At 43.4% G+C, this 24,296-nt stretch overlaps 1 protein-coding gene across 1 annotated transcript in view; it reads right to left on the reverse strand.

The window, feature by feature from the left end:
- Positions 1 to 5,124: 5,124 nt before the first annotated feature.
- The window catches only part of LOC124594385 (protein takeout-like), a 97,688-nt gene continuing 78,516 nt past the window's right edge, over positions 5,125 to 24,296 (reverse strand). The window contains exons 5-6 of the mRNA XM_047132753.1: positions 19,663 to 19,812; positions 5,125 to 6,327 (exon numbers count right to left, since the gene is read on the reverse strand). Of these exons, the coding sequence (XP_046988709.1) occupies positions 6,164 to 6,327; positions 19,663 to 19,812 (314 nt within the window). The 3' untranslated portion in view covers positions 5,125 to 6,163. The remainder of the gene's footprint in view (positions 6,328 to 19,662; positions 19,813 to 24,296) is intronic.

The following is a 24,296-nucleotide window of genomic DNA, read 5'->3' on the forward strand; positions in this document are numbered from 1 at the left end:
CATCGTTCTACCATTCCGACACCGGCAAGGGAACTTGCTGTTCCAACAGGACAATGCACGTCCGCATGTATCCCGTGCCACCCAACGTGCTCTAGAAGGTGTAAGTCAACTACCCTGGCTAGCAAGATCTCCGGATCTGTCCCCCATTGAGCATGTTTGGGACTGGATGAAGCGTCGTCTCACGCGGTCTGCACGTCCAGCATGAACGCTGGTCCAACTGAGGTGCCAGGTGGAAATGGCATGGCAAGCCGTTCCACAGGACTACATCCAGCATCTCTACGATCGTCTCCATGGGAGAATAGCAGCCTGCATTGCTGCGAAAGGTGGATATACACTGTACTAGTGCCGACATTATGCATGCTCTGTTGCCTGTGTCTATGTGCCTGTGGTTCTGTCAGTGTGATCATGTGATGTATCTGACCCCAGGAATGTGTCAATAAAGTTTCCCCTTCCTGGGACAATGAATTCACGGTGTTCTTATTTCAATTTACAGGAGTGTATATGCCGCACCGATACTCGAACTCAGGACCTTTGCCTTTAACGGTAATTGCTCTACCATCAACGCACACTGCAGAGTGAAAATCTCATTCTGGAAACATTCCCCACGCTATGGCTAAGCCACGTTTCGCAGTATCCTTTCTTCCAGGAGTCTAGTTTTGTAAGGTTCGCAGAAGAGCTTCTGTGAAGTTTGGAAGGTAGGAGACGAGCAACTGGCAGAATTGACGCTGTGAGGAGAGGTCGTGAGTCGTGCGTGGGTAGCTCAGATGGTAGAGCACTTGCCCGCGCAAGGCAAAGGTCTCTAGTTCGAGTCTCGCTCCGGCATATAGCTTTAATCTGCCAAGAAGTTTCACTATATATGCTGATCGCAAAGTATTGCACCCTCTATCGAGTGGTGTTGTGGGGTGCAGCTCGGTGTGAATGTATTTATACAGAAAAGTGACGGCAGGGAAATTACATTTATTTAAAAAGCTTTTCAGTAGAACAGCGTATAATTACCTATCAGATGTAATTAAGTTACGCCAGCACAAACAAAATTTATGCTCTCAACACTTGGTACAAAAAGCTTCAACACATGATAATTTTTTAACAAAAGGAAATGTATGTATGATGAGAAACACTGAATAGCGTTCATCGGCAGTGAGGTATCGTCCAAAGATAGCCGTCCCACACCAAGTTCAGCGAAGTGCTTCGATGCAACAGACATTAGAGATGTCTGGCTGCAATTCGCAGCGACGAATGGGAGGCGTTATGAAGACACTCCCTCTCCCAGCATCGCAGTGCCATCCCACGGATGTTGGTATAGAGCCATACATGGACTCTCTCTGCCGAGTTCGAAACCTCTGATCAAGCAGTCAGCACCATCTAGTTCGGACACCAGTGTTGTTCAGCTCTCATCAAGTGATGCTTTACTGTTCAAAGACAACTGTAAACATTCGGCTCATTCCTGTGGCAATGGACTGTCGAAAGTGAAGTACATAGTTTTATCATTCTTGTAAGGAAGTGAGCTAATCTTTCATGTGTTGTAGTTCTGATCATCCCCCTTCCAGAACAGTCAAAGACCCACATTTATGGCCGGACGATTGTAGTTTCGTCAGGTCGTAACAGGCAAGGAAGGTGACGAATGTAGATCCCTACCATTCAGATGGATTAATAGCAAACAGCTTCTGTACCATGGCTCGAAGTTACGCTCTTCACAAAAGCACAAACACAGCATCTCCACGCAAGAGACACCTTTTACAGTCAGGAAAGATTCGTTGCGATTCTCTATTTATAACCTCGCAATGCCAGCCAAGAAAATAAGTAAACGTGAACCACACGACGTCTGTAAATGAATAATAGATTCGTATTCGAAACGAGCTAATCCTCTACACGACCAGACACCATCTTACCAAACTTCAGTGCCCTGTACAGCTAACCACGCCAGCACACCGACCAGGTCATGAAACCTCCAAATGACTCCTCACACTTTTGTGTTTTAACCACGCTGCCCACAGAACGTTGCAAGGCCCGCATTAACCTCATTGGCTGGAGTAACCGTCTCTTACGACAAAGCTCACTGACGTCGCAAAGGCAATTACGCTTGTAGAAATCGACAGCTAGGTACAGATGTGCATCTTTGAGGTGATCCAGCGACTTAAGTACACGGGTAATAATTTCAGCAGTGAAACCATTCAGACACCACTTGGACTTGGTTTGGTGAAGCATTGTGTACCTGAAAGTACAACTGACTGCCACGTGCCGAAGCAGAGCGAACGGGTGCACTTGATAGTACAGTAGGATTCTCTACTGTTAGGTGAGGCTGGCGCCTCAGTGGCCTCGTGTAATCCCAAGTGAACACGCCCCACACGAGAATACATCCATAACCTGTCTGGATTGTGTTCAGTTGGCAAGCAGAACTGCTTGTATCGATTGGTTTTCTTACCATCGGCATGTACGAGCCGCAAAACATCAGTTCCAGAGCGTCCAGTGGCGGTATTTTTGTGACCACGCTAATCTCTGTGCCACGAAACGCGTACTGAAGTGAGGTAGAGGTATGGAACTGTGGATTCTGCACCCAACAGCAAAAGAGAAGGGTCTTGACAGTATGGTCTCTCCCCAGTTGACGCTGCCACATATTGTCTTGGCGAATGATTTGCTGCTCTGTGAACTTTGTTTTTGCTGTTACAGTAGGCGACAGTCGACAGCGACAGCCTGTCATCAACGTGTTGTTGGAAATGCCGGGTGGCTAGGTCCTCCCGTCGGGTAGACCGTTCGCCTGGTGCAGGTCTTTCGATTTGACGCCACTTCGGCGACCTGCGCGTCGACGGGGATGAAATGATGATGATTAGGACAACACAACACCCAGTCCCTGAGCGGAGAAAATCTCCGGCCCAGGGAATCGAACCCGGGCCCTTAGGATTGACAGTCTGTCACGCTGACCACTCAGCTACCGGGGCGGACAATGTGTCGTTGCCACGCTTGTTGACACTGGTGGCGTTGTCTTTCCCTGATACACACTTGTAGCTTAGTCCCGCTTCCGATCTCTAAGATGCAGTGGCCCCTACACCAACGATCTGACATCTGATGCACTAACATCAAGCGTTTCTTCTTGTTGATCTTGACTATGTTGCCGACGACCAGTGGAGACAGTCTAACAGCAAAGTCATGTGACAGACTGGACTATCAAATTCTCCAGGCCCACAGAAGCACACCCTCTCCATCTCTGTACTTATCTCAGGTTCAGTCACTCGTGAGTGTATTAGTTCCAGCTACTCTGATAGTCTGACTTCATTGTAGAACTTTAGCTAATTTGTCTTTGTGTTTCGATTGGTACGCGCTGTATCGTCAAAACAAGTGATTTATTACTAACCATACATGTCATAATATGTGATGTTATAGATGGCTAACGCCCTTTTAAAAAGATCCCGTCCTTTTGCACTGCATTGGTTTTATTGTCTCTGCAAATAAGTAAGTTGTTTCTGTGGTGCTACTCCAGGTATCTCTAAGATCTGCAAGCGGGTAATAAGTCGGCTGAGTATCACAATATTTACATAACACCAACTACAAAGACAGCAAGTACCTCAAGGTTATGCAGTGAGAGGGACGCCATTGCAGACAAAGGAGGAGGAAGTAATTAGAGGTCTATTATGCTTCCTCTGGCAGTCTAACAGCAGGAGTCATTCTAAGGAATATGACAGAACTAAGATATTTGGCTTTAAAATGCTAAAAAACTTTAGCTTACCATGAGGTAAACATGCACTATAAAACAAACGAAATCCATTATATCCTGAGGAAATTATAAATTACTTTGCCGGAGAATATGAATTTAAAAACCGTTGCGAAGGGAATCGTCTCAAATGACTCAATAAACATTTCGTATTTTTTAAAATGATCTCTGATGCCATATTAGAGTACATCCCGCATGTACTGGGTATACACGGGAACTCTTCACCTCGCTGGACACGTTCGGTCATCCAAACTCCTGATTATGTAAAACATCATCAGTGGTCAAAATCTAAAGGTAAAATCTTAATAGTAAATTTTTATTGAAAATTTACAGTACTCATTTATTTACATATGACATACTCGTGTATGACGTACAACTAGTAAATGAAAACATTATTACAACAGGAACAGTCATGTATGAATAATTCTTTTTCCTATGCTTCATCCGTTTACAGTTATTGCAAGTGTGAAAGGATAAAGAAAGCTCTTTGGTACGTATTTTATATTATCATTTACGGGACTTAGGGGCTATAGGCGTAAATGTGTGCATGGGTAATGTGGCGATGTGATAGTAATATTGAACCAATGATTTCAAACGCTTTAGCAAAATGCTCATTACGTATTTCCTCAAAAAGGTAAAACAGCTTTTCGTAACGTTTTGCTTCAGAAATACACAATATTCAATGATTGATGTGGAAACGATTATCACCAAGCTTCTTCATGGTACAACTAATTGTAAGACTCTTCTCCTTGGTAGCGTGAATTCTCTGATTATTTCGTGGTAAAAATATTTCAGACCGAACGAAGAAATGTGGTATCACTTATCGTTCAAATGGGACGACGTTTGTGTAGGCATCTTTGCAAAGAAGATACCCACTGCATAGTTGCAGTATCTCACAGCATAGGTGGAAGCCATATTCAACACCTATAAACTTTACCAGTGGCTGGACGGTAATCTGCAGCGAACAGTCTCAAACAATCATGTGAATAAGTCTTCTGTACATCAGTCAATACGAGATCCGTTCCAGATGTCGCAACCAAAGCGTAAAATTAAATCCACACAGGGTGTACTCTGATCAGCCAGAACACTATGACCACCGACGTACTACCTATATAGACCCGTTCAGGCTACAGCAGCTTCACCTCTAAGGAGCTACTGCTAGTCGATCATACGTATGGTGCATGTGGTATCAGTGAGCGTGCTGTCAGTGTGTAGAATGGAGAAGACGCGCCATCTATCTGAGTTTGAGCGAATGCAGACTGTGAAGGCCCCTTAGGCTCGCAATAAGCACTTCGGAAACTGCACGACTTGTCAGGCTTCGAGGAATGCTGTGGTGAAGGTGAAACAGCTTCCAGACGTCATGGGGTTGGACGGCCACCCCTCATTACATATGTTGGACATCGTATGCTGGGCAGACTGGTAAAACAGGACAGGTGGCGGAACTAACACCAGACTTTAATGCTGGGCAGAGTAAAAGTATGTCTGAACACACAGTGCACAGAACACTCCTAACGATGGGTCTCCGCAGCCGACGACCCATGAAAGTGCCAAAGTTACACCGCGACGTCGGCAACTACGACTGACATGGGCACGTGACCATCGGCACTGGACGATGGCGCAGTGGCAGAGTGTTGCATGGCCTGATGAATTCCATACCTTCTTCACAATTCTGATGGAACGGCGTGAATCCGTCGTCTTCCAGAGAAATAGCTCCTTGACACCTGTACTGCTGGACGGAGGCAAAGAGGCGGCGGCTCTTTTATGCTCTGGGCGTGGGCGTTCATGGGTCCAGTGGGGCACGTTCAAGGTACCATGACGGCCAGGGAGTATCGTACACCAGTTGCAGACAACGTACACCCCTTAAAGACGACCATGTTTCCCCACGGCAATGGCATTTTTCAGAAAGATAATGCGCCATGTCAGAAGGCCGGCAGTGTGATGGAGTGATTCGAGGACCACAGTGGTGGGTTCAAACAGATGTGCTGGCCCCCAACTCGCCAGATCTGAGATGTGACTGAACATGGCATCAGAGCTTATCGTCCCCCTCCCAGGAATTCACGGGAATTGGGTGACTTGTGTGTGCAGATGTGGTGCCAACTCTATCCATCGATCTACCAAAGCCTCATTGCTTCCATGCCACCATGCGTTGCAGCTGTTATCCGTTGTAAAGGTATACATACCGGCTATTATGTAGGTGTTCATAATGTTCTGGCTGATCAGTGCAGTTGAGTTTTGCATATGAATTACAATGAAAAGACAAACAAGAATAAGAGATTAATAATTCTCGGCCTTTTTCAACCACGAGCGATGTTGCATGGCAAACGAACTAGAAAGAAAAGCAACTGTTCGTCACAAACTACCGCCTGCTGAAAAGTAAATGTTAAGTATGGCCATGGTGGTTGAATTGGCTAACGACGATTCGGGATTAAACGGCCGCATCGTCGGCGTCCACTGCAGCTATCGTCTCCCGCCAGAGGGCAGCCAGATGTCGAGCGGGATGTGGGTGAAGATCTGGTTGACGAGGTCGATGAACACCTCGCTGAGAGCTTCGCCCAAGGGTTCCTCCAAATCCGCCAGCACCTCCTGCCCGTTCTTGTTGAGGAACGTGTTCAGCGTGTGCCCTGCAACAAGCCGGTGATGCGTAACTACGCGACCTCTAAGCCGGAGAGCAAGATTTTTTGCATCTCTCTGTAAAACAGCATAGCGATAACGCAAATAAAAGAGTGTGAGAGGCTTGTTCTCGGCGAGCACGTACTAAGTCATACGCGCATGAGGCTAAGTGGGCACATTTGTGGTGACTGTGCACCAAGACAAAACACAACCTAAAGAGAAGGCAGGGTAAGGTGACCTAAATATGATACTAAATCACAAATCTGTCTGTATTTTTAAAGAAAAAGAGTAACTGTTGATAAAAAATTGTAAATGTTAGAGAATACAAGCTGTTTTAAAATGCACTGTGTCTAATTCTTTAAAGTTACTAAAGGAGACTAGAAAAAATAAGCGAAAGTGTATCATTTTTGAACTGAAATTCTTAAATATGATACGCCCTGTTCAAATTATGATTCTGGTGCAGTATTGTAATGTACACTGAAGATACACTCCTGGAAATGGAAAAAAGAACACATTGACACCGGTGTGTCAGACCCACCATACTTGCTCCGGACACTGCGAGAGGGCTGTACAAGCAATGATCACACGCACGGCACAGCGGACACACCAGGAACCGCGGTGTTGGCCGTCGAATGGCGCTAGCTGCGCAGCATTTGTGCACCGCCGCCGTCAGTGTCAGCCAGTTTGCCGGGGCATACGGAGTTCCATCGCAGTCTTTAACACTGGTAGCATGCCGCGACAGCGTGGACGTGAACCGTATGTGCAGCTGACGGACTTTGAGCGAGGGCGTATAGTGGGCATGCGGGAGGCCGGGTGGACGTACCGCCGAATTGCTCAACACGTGGGGCGTGAGGTCTCCACAGTACATCGATGTTGTCGCCAGTGGTCAGCGGAAGGTGCACGTGCCCGTCGACCTGGCACCGGACCGCAGCGACGCACGGATGCACGCCAAGACCGTAGGATCCTACGCAGTGCCGTAGGGGACCGCACCGCCACTTCCCAGCAAATTAGGGACACTGTTGCTCCTGGGGTATCGGCGAGGACCATTCGCAACCGTCTCCATGAAGCTGGGCTACGGTCCCGCACACCGTTAGGCCGTCTTCCGCTCACGCCCCAACATCGTGCAGCCCGCCTCCAGTGGTGTCGCGACAGGCGTGAATGGAGGGACGAATGGAGACGTGTCGTCTTCAGCGATGAGAGTCGCTTCTGCCTTGGTGCCAATGATGGTCGTATGCGTGTTTGGCGCCGTGCAGGTGAGCGCCACAATCAGGACTGCATACGACCGAGGCACACAGGGCCAACACCCGGCATCATGGTGTGGGGAGCGATCTCCTACACTGGCCGTACACCACTGGTGATCGTCGAGGGGACACTGAATAGTACGCGGTACATCCAAACCGTCATCGAACCCATCGTTCTACCATTCCTAGACCGGCAAGGGAACTTGCTGTTCCAACAGGACAATGCACGTCCGCATGTATCCCGTGCCACCCAACGTGCTCTAGAAGGTGTAAGTCAACTACCCTGGCCAGCAAGATCTCCGGATCTGTCCCCCATTGAGCATGTTTGGGACTGGATGAAGCGTCGTCTCACGCGGTCTGCACGTCCAGCACGAACGCTGGTCCATCTGAGGCGCCAGGTGGAACTGGCATGGCAAGCCGTTCCACAGGACTACATCCAGAATGTCTACGATCGTCTCCATGGGAGAATAGCAGCCTGCATTGCTGCGAAAGGTGGATATACACTGTACTAGTGCCGACATTGTGCATGCTCTGTTGCCTGTGTCTATGTGCCTGTGGTTCTGTCAGTGTGATCATGTGATGTATCTGACCCCAGGAATGTGTCAATAAAGTTTCCCCTTCCTGGGACAATGAATTCACGGTGTTCTTATTTCAATTTCCAGGAGTGTAGAATGTTAATGTCTTGTAAATGAAACTCAGAGTAGACAAAACGATACATATGAATAAGTACGATTTTTCTGTGGGGTATGTTTCTAAGACATTTATGGCTTAAAAGGTGTGTTGGAGTGAACTAAAGAAATTTATTTAGTAGTTTCTCCTATTTTTAACAGTATAAAGCCAACCAGTAAAGAGTAAGAAGTTTTTTCAATTATATTTAATATAGTGACACTAATGCAGAAATAAGAGATGCATGAAAGGGGAACACTGTCTTTTTTTCTTTTCAAGAACATCAACAGGACCGTTGAACACAAAGCAGATTACTCGTTTGATATTTCCCACCTCAGTAGAAATTTGAGAGTTTGGCAGTTTTCCTGTTACATCACTATTATTAATAGGACAAAAATATGTATGTGGTTCTGTTCTTTCAGACACGTCCAAAAGAACAGACACTATTTTGATCCACCAGCCATTATGAATTGAGATACAAAGGAATTACAGACATTGACTGCAAGTGGGAATTGACTGAAATTCATGGGTGAAATATAAATTTTGTGGCGGACGGGGTTTTGAACCCGGGTCTACTGCTTTATAGGCAGAAGCTCTGACCACTGAGCCATCTGTTTTTCTTTTTTTTTCATTTTGTTCGGTACTGTTCGTTGCGTTTGGCCTGGGCGGACATCAGATGACATTCGTTCAAGTTGATCGTTGTTTCATTTACACAGTTTTTTTTTTTTTTTAATTTTATTACGGAGGGCAAGCAGCCACCTGACCGAACACGCTGAGCTACCGTGCCGGCAATTTGGAAATTTATGGTAAGCTCTGCCTGGGACCAAACTGCTGAAGTCATCGGTCCCTGGGTTTACATACTATGTAATTTAACTTAAACTAACTTACGCTAAGGACAACACACACATCCATATCCAAGGGAGGACTCGAACCTCCGACGGGAGAAGAGCCATCCGGACATAGTGGTCAGTGCAACTGCACGGACTACCCTGGCATGCCTGGCGTCAGGCCCAATTTCTCAACTTCTCCACACACTACCACACTACATACGTGTATAATTAAGGCGAGACGGCCAACGATCTCTTCAGTGCGGAAGCACACCTTGCTCGAACTCTCACGGGAATCGGCGAAATGCCGCGAGTAATGAGAATAGTGGACAAGACACTGTAAGTAGGCTGTTTAGGTTTTTATGTTGGTAACACCATGTAGCGCTCTGAATGAAAATCACTGGCTGTGCTGTGTGCAGTCTGGGGCATTGTTGGAATATTTCCTATTATAGTGTTGGGCAGTTGGCTGTTAACAGCGCATAGCGTTGCGCAGTTGGAGGTGAGCCGCCAGCAGTGGTGGATGTGGGGAGAGAAATGGCGGAGTTTTGAGAGCGGATGATCTGGACGTGTGTCCATCTGAGACAGTAAATTTGTAAGACTGGATGTCATGAACTGATATATATATTATGACTTTTGAACACTATTAAGGTAAATACATTGTTTGTTCTCTACCAAGATCTTTCATTTGCTAACTATGCCTATCAGTAGTTAGTGCCTTCAGTAGTTTGAATCTTTTATTAAGCTGGCAGTAGTGTCGCTCGCTGTATTGCAGTAGATAGAGTAACGAAGATTTTTGTGAGGTAAGTGATTTGTGAAAGGTATAGGTTAATGTTAGCAGGGCCATTCTTTTGTAGGGATTATTGAAAGTCAGATTACGTTGCGCTAAAAATATTGTGTGTCAGTTTAGTGTTGATCAGAATAGGTAAAGAGCGAAATGTCTGAGTACGTTCAGTTCTTCTCAGCTGTTTGAAAATCAAATAATGTAAGAGGTTTATCAGCACAGTAAAAGTTTTCTAAGGGGACGTTTCCTAACACTACGTTAGTAGTGTGTGGATAACTTGAGAATTTGGGTCTGACGGGAGGCGTGCTAAGGTAGTCTCTGCAGATGCAGTAACCATTTTGTCAGGATGACTCAGTGGTCGGACCAAGGGACCTCGCCTCGAATCCCGATCTGGCACAAATTTTCAACTTTCACCATCACTTTCGATCAATGCTCGCTAGCAGCCAATGGCTGTAATTCCTTTGTATTTTAATAAGAGAAATGTCATTTTCATTGTTAAAAATTATTTTCCTCTTGTCCACAGCATATAGGGCCATAACTTCTAGGTCATTTTCCAGTACTTTTTATATCGTGCAGATGTATATGCAGCTGTATAAATTCCAATTTGCCCTCAAAATTTAGTCAAGATATAGTCTCCTCCACGTGCATGTACTGTGTTTGTCATTACAATACCAACTGGTGTGGATTCTTCAAAGAAATCGACATTATCCATGTTGCTGTCAGACAGATGCCGGAATCAGAATCAGTCTCCTCAGTTTCCTTTCTTTTTGCGTACTTGCCACAGCTTTGATCACAGGCATAACTTTCTGGCTATCCTGCTTCTGGCCTCTGGAGGATTTCTTTTTCTCCAATGAGTTTACTGCAGGAATTGCGGTACCCAGTGGTTGTTGTCGCTGGCGTAGGAAGGGCAGCAATCCTTGGTACACTGCTGTGTACCTTGTGGCTAGGCAGTAACTATATCACACACTGTGCAACATAATTAAAGTATCACTTTTTCAAACCCCGTGATTGCCTCCCATTATGACGAAATTTCGCTCAAAGGTGCCAACAACATACCTCTGACATAGCGCAAAGTGTGGCGCCCTGCAGTGACACTGAAGGGCCCGGTGACGCTTCAGACATTCGAAAAAGGGCCACACCTCAAAGGTTCGTGCGAACTGCAAGGTGGGTTAACAAAGTCACATTGACATCAGATTTCACCACAATTCTCCTCAATGCCACTGTGAGCGTCTCACATGATGGTAAGGCCGTCGTAACCCTCTTATCTAAATTTCGTCCCTTCTTTTGACGTCTCTGCGATGGAGGTCAGAACAGCGACACCAAGCGTCGAAATCACGATTTTGTTGTGGGGGGCCATGGAACACATTTGAGACACACCGCCGCTAATCGACACGAAAATTGCCCAGCTGGTGGCATAAAGGGCGTCAATGAAATCACTTCTTTCCCTGGGGCGTTGATTTCCACACACTTCGTGGTCGAAAACGACAGTTCGTACTGCGATGACCAAAATGAAGATGGTCTGGATAACCTCTGGCACTGCTGACAGCTTCGGCAGTGTTGTCTAAGGACGTTATGGGGCTGCATCCACATTTCCCTTCCCCCCCCCCCTCCCCCATAGCGTGATCACATGAGAGTGCAACATTAACATGTGCAGGAATAAAACAGCAAATGCTCCTGTCCTGTAAGATCCCCCAGATCAGCAACAATCTCGGTGCCACACACACAACTTCGTTGAGCACGTTAGAAATGTACCTGTCAGGAATTTCGACACCAATTCAGCCTGACGACAGCTCTAGACCCGCAATGATAGCTAAGCCCCGCCAAATAAGTGTCTAAGTGGTTGACTAACTCTTAGGCGCTGGACCAACCAGGCTGAATTCGTGTCGAAGTTTATGAATATACGTTTCTAACATGCTCAACGAATGTGCGTTGGTCACACCAAAGATATTGGCAAACTGCGGAGGTGGATGAGAGGGGGGGGGGGGGGGTGTAATTCTTAGAGAGAACCTTTGCTGTTTTATTCAAGCACATGTTAATGGTGCACTGTCGCGTGATTGCTCCACAGTAGGGGGGGAAAAAGAGGAAGGTTGATAAATTATAAGTACCTTTTGATCTTCGAATTATGTTCAGATTTCATCGAATGGCTTTGAATGGTCACCAGTGGTTCCATCCTGTACAAGAGAGCAAAAACTGCGGTCACGCTGCGCTACAGAAGTGTGCGATCACGTTCAATGGAGATGCAGCCCCGCAATGTCATTAGAAAACGGTTGAAAGCTCAGACGGTATAAGTAGTGTGCAAGGTTGTCAAGAACATCTTCCTGTTGCTCATTGCACAGCGAACTGTCGTTTTCGACAGCGAAATGTGTGGGAATCATCGACCCAAGGGAAGGGGTGATTTCATTGACGCCTTTCATGCACCTCCTGAGGTCTTTCCGTGTCGATTCTGAGCGGCGATGCATCTGAAATGTTTTCCTCGACCACCCATAAGAAAACCGCGTGATTTCAACGCTGGCTGCCACGGTTGTGACTTCCATTGCAGACAAGTTAAAAGAAGGGGTGAAATGCGGGTAAGAGGTGCTGTGATGATCTGATCGTGTGACAGAATTGTGGTGAATTTTGGTGCCAATGTGACTTCATTAACCCGGCTTACAGTTCACGGCTTGAACCGTGGCCTTTCTACACCTACATGTACATCTACATGGATACTTTGCTAATCACATTTAAGCGCCCGGCAGAGGGTTCATCGAACCACCTTCACAATTCTCTATTATTCCAATATCGTATAGCGCGTAAAAAACGAACACCTATATATTTCCGTACGAGCTCTGATTTCCCTTATTTTGTCATGGTGCTCGTTTCTCCCTATGAAGGTCGGTGTCAACAAAATATTTTCGTATTCAGAGGAGAAAGCTGATGATAGGACTTTCGTGAGAAGATTCCTCCGCAACGAAAAACGCCTTTGTTTTAATGATGTCCATCTCAAATCCCGTATCATTTCAGTGACACTCTCTCCTCTATTTCGCCACAATAGAAAACGTGCTGCCCTTCTTTGAACTTTTTCGATGCATTCCCTCAATCCTATCTGATAAGGATCCCACACCGTGCAGCAGTATTCTCAAAGAGGACGGAGAACCGTAGTGTAGGCAGTTTACTTAGTAGATCTGTTACATTTTCTAAGTGTCCTGCCAATAAAACGCAGTCTTTGGTTAGCCTTCTCCCCAACGTTTTCTGTGTCTTCCTTCCATTTCAAGTTGTTCGTAATTGTAATTCCAAGATATTTAGTTGATTTTATGGCCTTTAGATTTGACTGATTTCTCGTGTAAACTAAGTTTAACGGACTCCTTTTAGCACTCATGTGGATGACCTCACACTTTTCGTTATTTAAGGTCAATTGCCAGTTTTCGCATCATACAGATATTTTTTTCTAAATCGTTTTGCAATTTGTTTTTATCTTTTGATGACTTTACTAGTCGATAATCGACAACGTCATCTGAAAGCAGCCTAAGACGGCTGCTCAGATTGTCTCGCAAATGTTTTTATAGATAAGCAACAGCAAAGGGTCTATAAAACTACCTTGGGGAACACCAGAAATCACTTGTGTTTTAACCTATGACTTTTCGTCATTTACTACGAACTGTGATCTCTCTGACAGGAAATCACGAATCCAGTCATATAACTGAGACACATAAGCACGCAATTTCACTACAAGCCGCTTGTGTGCTACAGTGTCAAAAGCCTTCCGGAAATCCAGAAATACGGAATCAATTCAACATCCCTTGTCAATAGCACTCAACACCTTGTGTGGGTAAAAACCTAGTTTGTGTTTCACAAGAACGATATTTTCTAAACCCATGTTGACTGTGGGTCAATAGACCATTTTCTTCGAGATAATTCATAATGTTCGAACACAATGTATGTTCCAAAATTCTCCTGCATATCGACGTTAATGATATGGGCCTGTAATATAGTGGATTACTCCTACTATCTTTCTTGAACATCGATGTGATCTGTGCAGCTTTCCACTCTTTGGATACGTATTTTTCGTCGAGCGAACGGTTGTACATGATTGTTAAGTATGGAGTTATTGTATCGGCATACTCTGAAAGGAACCTAACTGGTATACAGTCTGGACCAGAAGACTTGTTTTGATTAAGTGATGTGAGTTGCTTCGCTACTCCGAAGGTACCTGCTTCTACGTTACTCATGTTTGCAGCTGTTCTTGATTCGAATTTTGGAATATTTACTTCGTCTTCTTTTGTGAAGGCATTTTGGAAGGGTGTGTTTAGTAACTCTGCTTTGGAAGCATTGCTATCGCGCAGAGAAGGCATTGACTGTATCTTGCTGCTAGCATTCTTCACATACGACCAGAATCTCTTTGGATTTTGTGCCATTTTTCCGCATGTGCTGACACTGTGATGTTTGAAACGTCGCCGAACACGAGAGTGACATCGTAGGGTGGCCATTACAGAGGACGGTTATAAGCATCTTTGAAACAAATTTCGAACTTAGATGTCAAAATGGGAGCCAACTGCAGGTTTTAGAAAAGTGATCCTTTAATTCCGATGCACAGAGTATTTTAGAATGGAGCGTATCATATTTAAGCATTATATTTCTTAATAATTGCTTAATAATTATCTTCATATAACAAACGTGACAGCTATGAATAATTCGGCAGATAGAGCACAGTTTTCTGTTTCTGTAAACAAATTTGATAATACACAGTCTACATCTGGGTAAATGTGACAAATGTTCTAGAACTGTGTGTAGATTTATTTTCGGTCTGAAAATGCTTTTTGTCATAATTACTTTCTTATCTCCAGAGTACAATTTCTAATGGAATAATAAATTATGACTAACTATTCCTAAACAGTGTCAGCATAAATAACAGTAGGAACATTCGTGATAGGTATGTCACTCTTATGAATATACTGTTTGTACCATTTTATGGGAGTTTTGGCTTTATTAGTTTTAAGACACCTTACCCTAGTTCGTTGGTAATTAATAATTGTGTTGTCCTATATTACAGCTATATATTTCCTATGTGTCAGCTGAAGAAACTCTGTCAATTTATTCCTGCCGCAAGGTACAACTTTGTCTTTGCTAATTAAAAACCATCAACAATATTGTTGCACTTTCTTTGGTACTGACAAGGAGTATATACACGAAGAGCACCGAACGCTGGAACATCACGACGGATGTGGGGCGCTACAATCAAAACAACGTCTCTACTTAGTTTTGTTACCACCGAGTGTTACTATTGTCAATGTTGTTCAACGCAGATGAAAAAAAGGAGTGGAAGAACAACTTAAAGTCGCGAAGGTTAACCTCTTAGCACTGCCACAGTTTCATTATCTCGTTTGCTACCTGCTACAGATGATGGAAAACAAGCCAGACAGTCAAGGAATGATTGGTCTGTCGCGGACGATGTCGTTGGGGACAAAAAACATTCTACAACTGCCCATGGAAGGTACAGGAAATCGGTCGTGTCCTTTTTAAAGGGATCTTACAACTACTTTCCGGAAGATATCAGGTGAAACCAGGGAAAAATCTATATCTGGGTTGTCGAAGGGAATTTGTTTTGATGCGGCTCTCTATGCTACTCTGACCTGTGCAAGCCTCTTCATCTCCAAATAACTAGTGCAAGCACACTACTGCAATCGACATCCTTTTGACTCTGCCTACTGTATTTATCTCTTGGTCTCCAATTTCTAACCTTCACACTTACCTCTGGTACTAAAGTTTGGTTTTCTGTTAACCGATCATTTTTTTTTAGTCAAGATCTACCAAAAATCTCTTTTATACCCATTTCTGTTCAGTACCTCCTTATTAGTTACACGATCTACCCTACAAAACTTCAGAATTCTTCTATCGAACCACATTTTAAAAGCTTCTATTTTCTATTGTCTGTTTATCGTCCATTTTTCACTTCCATACATTGCTACAATCCATACAACTGCCTTCAGAAAAGACTTAAATATTCAGAAACTCTTTTCTTGCTATTGCCCAAATAGCACAACTCATGTACTACTTTAAGTGTCTCGTTTCCTGCCTAATTCCCTCATCGTTATCTGATTTAGTTCTGTTACATTCCATTATCGTTTTTCTTTTCTAGATATTCATCTTATCATATCTCCTTCTTTCAAGACGCTGACCATTCCGGTCAACTGCACTCCCAAGTCCTTTGCTGTCTCTGACAGAATTACAGTATCTTCAGCAAACCACAAAGGTTTTATTTCTTCTCCCTAAACCTTAATTCCTACTCCAAATTTTTCTTTGGTTTCCATCACTGCTTGGTCAATGTACTATCCAGCTACACTATTGATGACAAACAGCTGCAGACAGCGTCTGTCGTAAAATATTTAGGCGTAACTATCCAGTGCGACCTTAAGTGGAATGACCATATAAAACACATAGACTCAGATTCCACGTATCTCTGTCAGATAGGACTGACAGAGGAAACAGAAAAGATCCAAAGAAGAGCGGCATGTTTCGTCACGGGATCGTTTAGCTGGCGACAGAGCGTTACGGAGATGCTAAACAAACTTCACTGGCAGACGTTACAAGAGAGTCGTTGTGCATCACGGAGAGATTACTATTAAAATTTCAGAACACCACTTTTCAGGAGGAGTCGGACAACATATTACTTCTCCCCAATACATTCCGCGTATTGAGCAGAGGAAAAAATTCGGGAATTAGAGCGAATACAAAGGCTTACCGACAACCATTCTTCCCACGCACTATTCGCGAGTGGAACAGGATAGCGGTACCGAAAGTACCATCCGCCATACACCATTAGGTGGCTTGCGGAGTATGATGTAGATGTAGATGTAAAGATTGAATAACATCGGGGATAGGCTACAACCCTGTCTCACTCCCTTCTCAACCACAGCTTTCCTTACAAGCCCATCGAATCTTGTAACTGACTTCTGGTTTCTGTACAAGTTGTAAATAACCTTTCACTCCGTTTGTTTTACCCTGCTACCTTCAGAATTTCAAAGACAGCATTGCAGTCAAAATTGCCAAAAAATATCTCTATGTCTACATATTTTATAAACGTAGGTTAGCCTTTCCTCAACCTATTTCCTAATATAAGCATTGCCTAATATAAGTATTGCCTCACATCTTCCTAAATCTCTCCGGATTCCCAACTGATGTTCCCCGAGGTCGGCTTCTACCAGTTTTTCCGTTCTTCAGTAAAGAATTTGTGTTAGTATTTTGCAACCATGACTTATTAAACTGAAATTTTGGTAATATACATACCTGTCAGCATATGCTTTCTTTGGAATTGGAATTATTACATTCTTATTGAAATCTGAGGTTATTCCGCTTGCCTCATACATTTTGCACGCCAGCTGGAAGGGTTTTGGCACGAATGGCTCTGCCACGCGTATCGGTAGTTCTAACGGAATGGTGTCTACTTCCGAGGCATTGTTTCGGCTTAGACTTTTCAGTGCTCTGTCAAATTTTTCACGCAGCGTGTATCATCCATTTCATCTTCGTCTATGTCCTCTTCTTTCTATAATTCTGTCCTCAAGTACATCTCATTTATTTAGACGATCTACATACTCTTTCACCTTTCAGTTTTCCCTTCTTTGCCTTGAACTGGTTTTCCATGTGACCTCTTGATATTGATACAGGTTTTCTGCAAAAAGCTCTTTCATTCTCCTTTAGGCGATATCTACCTTTCCTGTAGTGAAATATGCTTCCAAATCCTTAGGTTTGTCATCCAGCAATTCCGGATTAGACATTCTGCACTTCCTGTCAGTCTCATTTTTAGACGTTTTGCTTCCCTTTCGCATACCTAATTTGCTGCATTTTTGTGTTTATCCCTTTCATGAGTTAGGTTCAATACGATATCCTAGGATTTGTACTAGGCCTTGTTTATTTACCTGTTTGATCCTCCGCTGCTTTGATTGTTTCATCCCTCAATTGGTGGGTACCAACTTCATTAATTATTAACGGAGAAAGAAGGAATATACGGCAAGAGCTCGTAAAACAAGAAGTAAGGCACTATTCGATAAGTCTTTATTGAATAATGGTACATGCGTGTGTGTGAATTCCTAAGGGACCAAAACGCTTAGGTCGTTGGTCCCTAGACTTACACACTACTTAAATTAAAACTTAAACTAACTCATGCTAAAAACAACACGCACACCCCTGCCCGCGGGAGGACTCGAACCTCCGGCAGGATGGGCAGAATATTGGCACCTGGGTAGTCTCCTGTTCCATACGTAGTCTGATTTTGATGCTTCAGAGCAGAAGTGGAGTAATTTAATCAAATTAACAACTGTGGTGTTTAATGCTTTGTGTATCACAGCGCTGTAAGAACTGAGCAAAACGATAATAATGTTATTAACTCTACGAGTGAAATGAACATAGTTCCATACAAATGAAGATGGAAGAATGTATTTCGACAAATGCATAATACACTGCAGTAAGCAATAATGGATTGGACATTAAACATTCTTCTCACTGGTCAGATGCGGCATGCCACAATTTAAGGTGAATGAGTGTTCATGTGGCAACAAGTTATAAAAAATATTTGTTTCTTCGCCCTGAAACGAATTACTGCCAATACATTTACTTACAGACGGCCACCATGGTCGAATGGAGCCGGCGTGGTAGCTCAGCGTCACTGGTCAGATGGCTGGCCACTCTTTGTAATCAGAAACTAAGTGAAGTTCCTCGTCACTGCGTTTAAGAGATGTCGTGCGCCATCCGCACAGAACAGTTCACTAGAGCTGCACTCTACCAAAACTACGGTACACTACATAAATGAGGTAGTAAATAGTAGGATTACCCGTAGTATTGGTACAACGGGTTGGCGAGGAAACGTAAATGAGTGTTTAAGAGAGAAAATGGAAGCCGATGACTTCTCTTTGTTTTTGTTGGTTTGGTTGTTTGTTTGCACATAATTAGAATCGCACAACATTTGGTGTTAGTCCATGTGTATTATGTTTCCTTGCAGAATGTAAATTGCATTTTATAAGTCATAAAAACTAGATGATGTAAACAAAGTAATTACGTTTGATGGAAGGAGAGCTTCATTGCACAAATACAGCTGTTGTTGTTATTTTGTAGTCCATAGAATTTTCCTCATCGTGATCAGTTGCAAGAGTTTCCTGTTATTACTGATAAAAGCGAAAGATGCTTACGAATAACAGAAACATGTTTTACGACATTTCGATGAAGTTTTGTGGCAATGTTGGTGCATATTTCTTCAGCGTTCTTTTTTATCTTTTTGTTGAGAAAATAGCGTTTTCTAGCGCTATCTGGTAAATCTGTATTGTTTTCTTTATTTTTACCACAACATCCCACTGTTTCACGTTACAAATCAACAATTTTCGAATAAAATATCAATTAAATATTGACAGTCTCAGTTTTGCTATAAATACTGTTTGTTCTCACATAAATGACTGGAGGACAACCATGCAGCACAAAAATTTCAATAGATTACCCTGTCCTTTATATATCCTCACACAGTTTGTAGACGGTTCGTCACTTCCGGCTTTTAGGGGACTTTAGTGAGACACTGATCGCATACGTGAATAAAGCTATCGTTATAAGATAACGCCCGATAGGTATGCAGCACACCTAACATACAGATAACATGAGTACGTCGTTAACTGACCAAAGCTGCTAGGAAAACTATCGAAGTAGCATCAGAGAAATTGTCATTCACTTTTTTTTTCTCTCACATGTTTGTGTTTCATGTAGAATCAGTCAATTCTCATTTCATATGACTGTTATTTACAAGCACAGACAGGTGGACAGATGAAGTACACAGTACTTTCATCACGTTGTCTCGGAGCAAGATAATTGGTGACTCACCTAACACCTTGTTGCCGTTGAACAGGTTGTAGAGGTGGATGTGCATGGATGCGACGGTGAAGTCGACCTTCATGGTGACGATGCGCACCACATCGCGGCCACGAACGCTATCCACCACGTACCTCGTGGACACCGTCGTTGTCGTATTGCCTGAAAGAACAGTAGGAACCTGTTATTTCTATAGCTTCCCGTCAGTCTTTGAACACAGGGGGAATAAGAAGCACTGGAGGCGGATACTGCACACAAAAGTTACACTTGTAGCACATACTTCGTTCGTGAAAGAAGACTGTACGTGTTTGTCACGTTAGAAACATATAACACATTTTCAAAATGCTCGCCGCTCGCTTTCACACATGCGTGTAGTTGTCTGGTGACTGTTCCATCTTTACAAAGGACTGTTCCGGAGTCCACACTTTAATGCTACGTTGAATGTTTTCCAGATAAACAATTGCTCTAGGTGACACTCCAAACAATCGAGATCGGGAAGCGTGCTATCTATCACCAAAGACACCTTTGATTATGCAACTGAAATACTTTGGATCTCTGCTTTGCATAGAACACGAACTGCTACTTATTGGGAAGGGCAAGTGTCTCTGGTTTGTAGTCTGATCTGTACCATAAGGATTTTCAGCTGGCTACCGATAATGACTGAAAAAGTCTACCATTTCATCTCTTCCAAATGTTTACTCATCTGTACATAAGACAGAAGATAAAGTTTAATAACAGCTCATCGGGGAAAGTTCTCCAATGGATCTTGCACACACTGAAAATTAGATGGACGAATGAACTGCCCGTAATGTGCTCTCCGTGCGCTACTATGATATGTATCGCTTCATATAGCGATGTGTCGTTTGTTGATACACACCCCATATTCTTCGTCAGCCTGCAGAACGCACTCTTTCTGGTCACGAATACGAATGAGTCTTGATATAACTCAAACCATAATTTGTCGTGCTACTAATCAATGTCTCAGTAACATATGCATTGATTATTTTTGATGCGTACGTAAATATTACATGTAGAAAGTACGGACAATTTGCAAAGGAAAATTCGACTTTTTCACCGACGGCCGAGGCAACAAAAAAATGGTTCAAATGGCTCTGAGCACTATGGGACTCAACTACTGAGGTCATTAGTCCCCTAGAACTTAGAACTAGTTAAACCTAACTAACCTAAGGACATCACAAACATCCATGCCCGAGGCAGGATTCGAACCTGCGACCGTAGCGGTCTTGCGGTTCCAGACTGCAGCGCCTTTAACCGCACGACCACTTCGGCCGGCGAGGCAACAATTAATATGAAAGTTTTCTTGTATATAAAAACGGTTTTTGGGCGGAAATTGCATGCACAGTTATCGAACAGGCAGTCTGAATAAGCAGCCGTGCGCGACGAGTCTTGATAATTTGTTTAGTGGATATAGCAGGTGAGTTTTCCGTGACGCATCACAATGCTCTCTGCTAGTGAATGCAAACCTGCAACTGGAATAGGAAATCTAAGAAACAGAAGGCAAATAGCGTGTTCATTTCAGTTAATAAAGGTTTTCGTGTAATCTTTATCGAACTCAGTTACTGGATCTTCACTTTGTCATATCGTATGAAGCAAACATCAATTACTTTGTCACTAGAAATGCCGCATAAGTAATCCTACTTCAGCGTATCTTTCTGCTGAGGCGTGGGATTCCCCTGTTACCAGATAAGAGCATCGTGTGCATTGGAAAAACCCTTCATGTGGAGAAGCCGCTTCATCTGGAAATAGGACTTTCTTCGGCAAAGAGCCATCATTAATGCATGCTTGTCAGATCCATCTGAAGGAATCAGAAATTAATTTGCTTTTCAGAGTCTACAGGCATACGTTTTTGTAGACCCTGCCTATGATACGGATAGTATTTTGTTTCTTTTAGAGTGCACCGAACAAAAAACGGGGTCCTCTGTATCGATTTGATATGTTTCAAATGCTTGCCCGTGGTTCTTCCTCTTCCATACCTGGCATGCCCTCTTCTTTCCTCAGATCCGCGGCTTGTTCGTTGTAACATCACACGGGGGATCCCTCCTTTCTTAAACTTATACCGACAGAAAAATGTTTCATTTTTGGAAGCCACTTCCTTCTACAGACGAAACGCTGCTTCGCCGTTGCCGTCAACCAGACGTACATGTGTATGAATGTGTACTCCTTGCTTGAAAATTTCTTCATAACTAACGTCATTTCACGATTACTGGAAACAACTTTTGTTGTGGAGCTCACCACATCACCTTCCTGCAGAATGACACAGGCGAAATACTGAATTCGCCCAGGAGCGCTGCCAGCCAAGCCTACAGGAAGTTCAGTGTTTCTAAGGTTTCGAGTCTCTTTCGCAGGTTATATCACTGACACTTTAAGTGTAGATTGCAGTTAACGTGCTTTGTTTAGAAAAAGCAGATTCATTATATCAAGATAATGTGATCGCTTCACGTGCGAACTACTTCATTCTATGTTCTTGCTACATGTCATTTGTGACGTACATAAAAGTAACAACAGCCGCGTAAATGTTTCTGAGACTTGATACCAAGGAAGGCAGGATTGGGTTGGGATTGTGGGGTGGACCAAAATCAATTACTGATGGTTAGTTTATTTTTCAGTCACATACACTTTACTTGGAAATAACAATAAATGAAAGGTGACAATAAACTAATAAATGTACCACGACTGAAGACCTTAATGACAATAAATTCAAACTCTTTCTCGGCTGAAGGCGCCAATAGTGATAATTTAAAACTGTTTCACGGCTGAAGGCCTGAACAGCAATCTTAAGAACCAGTTAAACTACTTCAATCAGCATTTACAGTTATTAAATTGAAATTTTCTGGCAGATTAAAACTGTGTGCCCGACCGAGACTCGAACTCGGGACCTTTGCCTTTCGCGGGCAAGTGCTCTACCAACTGAGCTACCCAAGCACGAACGCAGGAGAGCTTCTGTAAAGTTTGGATGGAAGGTAGGAGACGAGGTACTGGCAGAAGTACAGCTGTGAGTAGCGGGCGTGAGTCGTGCTTCGGTAAAAAAAAAAAAAAAAAAAAAAAAGTTGGTAGAGCACTTGCCCGCGAAAGGCAAAGGTCCCGAGTTCGAGTCTCGGTCGGGCACACAGTTTTAATCTGCCAGAAAGTTTCATATCAGCGCACACTCCGCTGTAGAGTGAAAATCTCATTCTGGAGTTATTAAATTATTTTTAAAAGAACAATCATCAAAATCTCACTGATAGAATACAGTTGTCTAATTGCAATTTTAAGACAAGTAACACCAATGGCTGAAGGCCTTAATGACAACAAAGTCAAACTGTTTCTTGTCTGAAGGCCCCAATAGTTATAATTTAAAAACTGTTTAACGGCTGAACGTCTGAATAGCAATCCTTTAAGAACCAGTTAACTTCTTCAACTTGCAATTACAGTTATTAAAATATTTTTAAAGAACACCCATCAAATGCTCACTGCTAGAATACAATTGTCTAATTAAAATTTTAAGACAAGTAACACTCAAGGATGAAGGCCTTAATGACAACAAATTCAACTATTCCTCGGCTAAAGGCCCCAATAGTAATAATTTAAAAACTGTTTCGTGGCTGAAGCCTGAATAGCAATCTTTTAAGAACCAGTTAACTTCTTTAATTTGCAATTACAGTTATTAAAATATTTTTTAAAGAAAAATCATCAAAATCTCACTGGTAGAATACAATTGTCTAACTAAAATTTTAAGACAAGTAACACTTACGGCTGAATGCCTTAATGACAACAAATGCAACAACCCCTCGACTGAAGGCTCCAATAGTAATAATTTAAAACTGTTTCACGGCTGAAGACCTGACTATCAATCCTTTTAAGAACCAGTTAAACATCTTAAAATTTGAAATTACAGTCATTACAATATTTTTTTTAAAAACAGTCATCAAATCTGACCATATTAAGAGAGGGGGGCCGCAGACGTTGCTCTAAGGATCGACCTGGGTGAGTAACTCAACTTCGCAAGCGATGAGACAGGCAGCCAAGAGTTGCATTCACTTCACGAGATGGTAACTCAGACTAGTGGCAGTTTATACGCGCGTGACCCATAATCATTTGCCGAATCTACCTAACGTGCGATGACCAATGCAACGATGGAATAACACACACAAGCCGGAACCAGTGGTCAGCATTACGTCTTCAGACTCCAGTGTTTAGAGCATCCAGAATCAGAAAGGAACCGCTACTACCAGAGTAGGAAAAAAAATAAAAAACACAACCTGGCCCACAAATCAAGGAAGCTGTTGAACTACACGCCTTACCGGACAGCAACGGCAAGGCGAGGAAAGCTACACTGCAGTAACATACACTAAGCTCCAGGGCAGGTAACTGGGACGTTAGCGGCCACTAGGCAGGAAAAATACCACTGGTTGAATTTCGCAAATAATAACGTATAGAATGCAACAATTAATCATAAGAAGTGGGGGAATACTAATTAGATTCGCCTTCCCCAAACGCTCCACTCGCTCCTCTTCGTCTTGGCGACACTGCGAGCAGCAACACGCAAGCAAATGGCGAGATCTCACAATGGTGGAGGTTTCACCACTTGAATTAAGGTTCACTCAACTCAAACTTTCTGGGTCCGGTTAACAACGAGGTTGTACCTC

Source organism: Schistocerca americana, chromosome 2 (genome assembly GCF_021461395.2).
Source record: "Schistocerca americana isolate TAMUIC-IGC-003095 chromosome 2, iqSchAmer2.1, whole genome shotgun sequence".
NCBI classification, from domain to species: Eukaryota; Metazoa; Arthropoda; class Insecta; order Orthoptera; family Acrididae; genus Schistocerca; species Schistocerca americana.